This window comes from Micromesistius poutassou (assembly GCF_964030765.1).
Source record: "Micromesistius poutassou genome assembly, chromosome: 4".
Taxonomy (NCBI): domain Eukaryota; kingdom Metazoa; phylum Chordata; class Actinopteri; order Gadiformes; family Gadidae; genus Micromesistius; species Micromesistius poutassou.
Genome location: NC_140274.1, coordinates 2,339,541 through 2,346,045, shown reverse-complemented (window position 1 = coordinate 2,346,045; position 6,505 = coordinate 2,339,541). Strand labels below are relative to the sequence as shown.

At 42.6% G+C, this 6,505-nt stretch overlaps 1 protein-coding gene across 1 annotated transcript; it reads right to left on the bottom strand.

Moving 5' to 3' along the window:
- Window positions 1-849: 849 nt before the first annotated feature.
- LOC311342368 (histone-lysine N-methyltransferase PRDM9-like) lies at window positions 850-5,558 on the bottom strand (the record flags this gene model as incomplete). The annotated part of the gene is given in 13 exon segments (XM_084467213.1): window positions 850-1,715; window positions 2,304-2,494; window positions 2,686-2,736; window positions 2,830-2,987; window positions 3,168-3,298; window positions 3,464-3,512; window positions 3,514-3,564; window positions 3,796-3,875; window positions 4,358-4,411; window positions 4,414-4,470; window positions 4,693-4,810; window positions 5,192-5,245; window positions 5,501-5,558. Coding segments are annotated over 12 exon segments (1,827 nt in total). The 5' UTR covers window positions 5,213-5,245; window positions 5,501-5,558.
- Window positions 5,559-6,505: the final 947 nt, after the last annotated feature.

Here is a 6,505-nt window from a genome sequence, read left to right as displayed (position 1 = left end):
AACATAAGTTGAGCCTCTTTTTTTTTTTTCCACATATGAATTTGGATTCAAGTGGCCTCAAATATTCCCGTTGGCCAAATCCGACCTAAGTGATTCTCATTGTTGGCGATAACCTGATTAAAATCAATACGAGAAGGACGCATGGATCTAAAGAGCGCTTGTTGTAGTCAATCTTCGGAAAATTGTAGTTTCACGCTAGAGCCGCTAGAGGTCAGCAATACCCGCCGTCACGCAGTGACGTCGATTAGTAAAGTGAAAGGAAGCACCTTTTCATCTTTCCTTGACCCGATGACGTTTTCCACAAAGGTTAAGGAAAGGAGGCATAAAGGTTAGAAGATTTGACTATTCGTAGAGGCCCCAGGCATTACCAAAGTGGTTCAATCCAGCACCTATACCCTATTATGAAATGCCAATCGGGTGATGCGGGTGGTGCTGTGCTTCTCTCTGGTGGTCAGTAACGGGACATCAGCTCGTCCAACTGCTTCTATTCTATCCAGACAAACCAGACATCTGATTGTCACATCCGATTTAATTTGCATCTCTACAGGATAAATAAATAAATACAAATGTAATAAATATAACAATAACGTCAGATCTACAATACCTTACTGACGACAAATTAACAAATAAATAATAAATAATAAATAATTCAGTTAATAACATGTTCTGTCAAACTATTTTTCTTCAGTTAATTTTTTGGGTAAAAACCTTCACTCAAATGGACATGAATATAAATAAATACATAAAGTTGATAAGATAAACAATTAATACCGTTCATGTGCCCTTTTAACATATAACAGGAAGAACCATGTTAGATTTGATTCTAATAACAGATCCAACGGAACCATTTTATTTCTTCACGTGTGTTTGGGTGGAGACTCCTCTGTGAAGTTGTTTGTGTTCCTTCAGACTATCAGAGCGACTAAATGTTTTCCCACACTGTTGACAGTGGTAAGGTTTCTCTCCAGTGTGGATGCGCTGGTGACTGTTCAGATGACCATATTGACTAAATGTTTTCCCACACTGTTGACAGTGGTAAGGTTTCTCTCCAGTGTGGAAGCACTGTTGTTCCTTCAGACTATCAGAGCGACTAAATGTTTTCCCACACTGTTGACAGTGGTAAGGTTTCTCTCCAGTGTGGATGCGCTGGTGTTTCTTCAGGTCACCAGAGAGACTAAATGTTTTCCCACACTGTTGACAGTGGTAAGGTTTCTCTCCAGTGTGGATGCGCTGGTGTTCCTTCAGACTATCAGAGCGACTAAATGTTTTCCCACACTGTTGACAGTGGTAAGGTTTCTCTCCAGTGTGGATGCGCTGGTGTTTCTTCAGGTCACCAGAGAGACTAAATGTTTTCCCACACTGTTGACAGTGGTAAGGTTTCTCTCCAGTGTGGATGCGCTGGTGTTTCTTCAGATCTCTAGAGTGACTAAAGGTTTTCCTGCACTGCTCACAACTGTGGCGTCTGGCTCCTTCTGCTGGAATCTGGCTTGATCTTTGGACGGTTCCCGGGGAGGCTCCGATTGGTTCTTGAGAGGAGGCTGCGACGTATGGGAGGAGACTAGTCTCCACCTTGAGTTCTCCGCTGCTCAGCAGTCGGCCGTACAGGTCACCATGGCTCCTCTTCATGTGTCTCTGGAGGAAGATCTGAGACGTGTAGGAATACGGACACTTGGGACAGGGGAAACCCTGTGCTGGTGTCAGCTGGGATTTCCCTCCTGAGAGAGAGAGAGAGAGAGAGAGAGAGAGAGAGAGAGAGAGAGAGAGAGAGAGAGAGAGAGAGAGAGAGAGAGAGAGAGAGAGAGAGAGAGAGAGAGAGAGAGAGAGAGAGAGAGAGAGAGAGAGAGAGAGAGAGAGAGAGAGAGAGAGAGAGAGAGAGAGAGAGAGAGAGAGAGAGAGTCATAAATATTTTATTTTGGAGCGTGTTCCTGATGGCTGGTTTAAGCAGCCTCACCTGGCCAGTCAGGTGGTTTAGACTTTGGGGCTTGATTAGGCTGCACACCCTAATCAGCCTAATCAGGCATATTTTAATTTGTATAGTTGTATCGTTGTTGTTTTTTTTAAACCTCTATGGTACTTAAATTACACATTTAGACCTTTTTCCAAATATTTTTCTGATATGTTGTCATCTTTCAAGTCAAGTTAACACTAACTACTATTTCCTGTCTAATTTCTTAACTGCTTTGGCAATGTAAATATTTATTGTCCAAGCTCTTTTGACCAACCAACCAAACCAAACCCTCTACATGGTTATTTCTAATACATTGTGTATGTTTTATGACAGAAAGACAGACTTGAAGACAGACCTTTAGTAGAGCTCTTGTTGTTCCACAGTCTATCAAATCCGATTCCCAGATGTCTGGCGTATTCGTCCCCATACCAGACCAAGAGCTCTTCTCCTGGGGTCATGAAGCAACAGGAGCGATACAGAATCCCTCCTTTGTACTGAAACGCTATTAGGTTCTGTTCCTCTTCATCACGAGCACAATTGACATACCTAACACACAGACAGGTATGTCAACACACCTTTACACTGTATCTTCTGCATGTCATACCAACAAGAAAATATTGTGGATCTAATCAGATAACAGACATGAGAGAAATATAAATGTTATCAACCAATGTAAGTAAGAAAACGTGTGAAAATTGTTCATGCAGTAGATCATATAAAACTGAATAGGGTCCTACCTCATCCAGTTAGAAAGAGTCTCTCTCTTTGCATCAATGTAATCATTGTGTCTGCTCTTGTAGATCAAGATACATTTTTTAATCAGACTCACACAAACTCACACAAGCACACATACAAATCTAGATCAAAATAAATGAATACACACAAACACACTGACCTCCCAGGAGTATCCACTCTCCAGGGCTCCCTCTTCATCTGTCCTGTGTCCTTCGTAGGGTCCAAAGTGTGTTCCAATGGGAATGCCACCGTCTCCACAGTAAAACACCCCTAGACCGGCCCCTGGGATCCCAGAATCTCTGATCTACCCCATATGACACACAGAGATGGAGAGAGGAGTCATAGAGGGAGAGAAATACATAGAGGGAGGGAGAGATAAAGGATGGATTTTTATATACATTAGCTGAGAAACGTATGATACAATAAATGTTATACTGTATCAGTGGACATGGAGAACTTTGTGGGGTTAAAGTATGACATATACCTCAAACCCAGCCTGCAGCGTCTTCTTGGCTCTGTCTTTCTCTCTGACAGCAACGGGGCGATCAGCAATGAACACGATAGGACCGTGGACCTCGCACTCTTCAAGGAAGAAAGTCCTACACTCATCACAGACTGGAGACACAGAGTTTATTTTATTTATTACGTCCAAGAGAGCTTCAGCTACAAATGTATATTAAATAGACAGAAACGAAGATAGAGTAAAAACAGTTTTGAGAAAGAAAAGGAGGTGTGAGAGAGAGAGAGAGAGAGAGAGAGGGGGGGGGGGGGCCCTCTTACAGAAGTAGTCGTCGTCCTTAGGTACTTCGGGTTCTTGGTAGTTAACTCCCGAGAGGAGAGAGAGAGACCTCCTGGTCACTCCAGCCCCGCCCTGAGAGACTCTGACAGACAGACCCTCTAGTTATGAGTACTCCCTGCTTTATTAATGTGGGTAGGACACAACTTACCTCCTAGAAACAATATGTATAAAGGTTATACATCGTGCTAGTGTTAATAGTGTTAATACACTTAATTCATTAGTCTGCTGTCACACGGTCATGAAGCAGGTCTTGGTACCATAGAGAGGACAGGACATGGTAAGGCTACTGAAAGTGATGTGTTCTGTTTTATACCTGCACAGAAACTGCATCTGATGTACTGGGCTGTTGTAGAGAGCCCTGTCTGACTGTTGGTGGCTTCCACACTCTAGCACCTGCTGATATAACTGACTTTAGGTTAGGATGTAACCTGCTAACTATTACTAGCTGACTATATGAGTTAGGATGTGACCTATTAACTATTACAAAAAGACTGTATGTAAGGATGTATCCTAATAACTACTACTAACTGACGTTAATGTAGTATATAAACAACTCACTTCAAACTGACTAAAATGGGGAATATAACCTGCTAATTTACTATGAGGTACAACCTATTATTAAATACATTTATTACAGGGGTTGGTCTAATTCTCAAAAACTGACCGTTGCTATGAACGCCATTTCCAACTGTTAAATCAACCAGACTTTTTATTTTGCAGATGCAATAGACTCCTTTTAAATCAATAAAACCCCTTTTTGTTGCTATATCTTTGGTCAAATGATTGATTAAGTAGTATAAGCGGGCTAATGTATCTTCAGGGCTTTGAAGGGGATAATACCCCTTCCAGAAATGTCTACATAAATGTCTTTGTACCGGTCGATCCAGAGGTCCAGAGCTCCTCTTCCTCAGAGTCTGTCTCTTCAGGTAAACTCTCACCTGGCCTGGCTTCTCTCTCCTCATGAAAGCTGGAGTCACAAAGGACAGGCCTGACGCACACACAGACACACACACACACACACACACACACACACACACACACACACACACACACGCACACACACACACACACACACACACACACACACACACACACACACACACACACACACACAAAAGCAGAAGTGATCTGTATTATAGCAGAACCACCTGTATCTGTCTGTATAGCAATGTATTATGTATGTAAAAGTTTAATTATGTAAATAGTTTACCAAGAGATTCCATAACCAAATGGTTTTCCTTGATCTGGACAAAGCGTTTTTTCTCTGCCATACAGAGGCGGTTCCACTGTGTTGTTGAAAAGTAGGCCCTGATATCCGCAAAGTCCTCCTACGCCACAAACAGACCACAGAACGTCAAATACTGTTTATACTCATCAATAAACTTAACTCAGAGAATATATCAAACTCCTCCTACAATACAGGTACACCACAAAATATCTGAAAGACTGGTTATACTCAACTACAACCTTAACACATTCTAGATATTACTGAATATATCAAAGTCAACAGTTGCTATTGAGCTACAAATTAACTGTTTGAAAACCCACATTTTTCATAAATAAAGTAATATCGTTCTCCTCTAAGCAGCCATTCTCTCCATGGAGGGGCCCTTCTATGAACACATCGGACTTATCTGATCATATTTAATGGTGATAAACTCACCAATGTCGCCTGAACAGATGTTTAAAGTATTAATATGTTGTCTCACCTCCTCCAGTGAGTCACTCATCTTACTGGTACAGTTTGAGTCCAGGTCCAAAGTCTAACAATGAAACATAATTAGAATAAATCTGGGGAAAATATCGACGGCTAACATCCCTTTGCTAACTTAATAAGTTACTGAACGTTGGTTAGTGAATTGGCGCTGACTAGTCATCATGATAGGAGGGATTCCGAGCATACATCACTTAGTTTACGTCCACTTGTGCTAAGTTATGTTTGGCATTAAATAATATTATAACCAAAAATATATAATATATATAATATATAATACATTTCAGAGTAGGAGAGGCCTTACCAGTAGGCCTACCACGTTCACTTGAATGCCACAAAATGGAGACCCGAGCTTCTCTCCTTCAGCTTTTCGGGCGCCAGACTGAGAAGCGGGAAAACTTTGGCGCTTCTGACCTTTCTGAGAGGATACAGTTCCCAGGCCTCGGTGCACGTGGTGCCTACGTGATACCCTTGGAGACCGTCGCTATGATACAAGACGTTATTAAGTAGTCTTCAATCGGGGAAAACCTAACTTGATTCTTCTAATGAAGAGCCGTCGCAACGGTATGCGGCGACTGCAGTTCTGTCAGTAGACACTAGATGGTGGGCTTAGACCTGCCTGGTTTGTTGCAAACATAAAGTTGAGATAAAAACAGACTGAAAGTGTCTTGGTTCGATCCCCAATGTCGGCACTAGTCTACCTGTAGGGATCGATACTAGAGCAAGACGCCCTAACCTCACAAACCTTGAAATCACTACGGGCAACTGCTAAATAACTGCATTATAAATGTTAACTAAAACCTACTCATGGAAAGTAGAAAGTAGTAAATTAATACGATAAATAAATAAATAAATATGAATATATATATAGAGAGAGAGAGAGAAAACTGTACAATTTGTGAATCAGTGCAGTTGACACAAACTGTTGGCAACTTGGTGTTTCAGTCACTGAAGACGCGCGTGGATCAGTACAAAGATAAACTCCTCCTCCTCATCCTCATCGTCATCCGCTTATCCGGGGTCGGGTCGCGGGGGCAGCAGCTCCAGCAGGGGGCCCCAGACTTCCCTTTCCCGGGCCACATTGACCAGCTCTGACGGGGGGATCTCGAGGCGTTCCCAGGCCAGTGTTGAGATATAATCTCTCCACCTAGTCCTGGGTCTTCCCCGAGATCTCCTCCCCACTGGTCGTGCCTGGAACACCTCCCAAGGGAGGCGCCCAGTGGGCATCCTTACCAGATGCCCGAACCACCTCAACTGACTCCTTTCTAAGCAAAGGAGCAGCGGCTCTAATCCGAGTTCCTCCCGGATG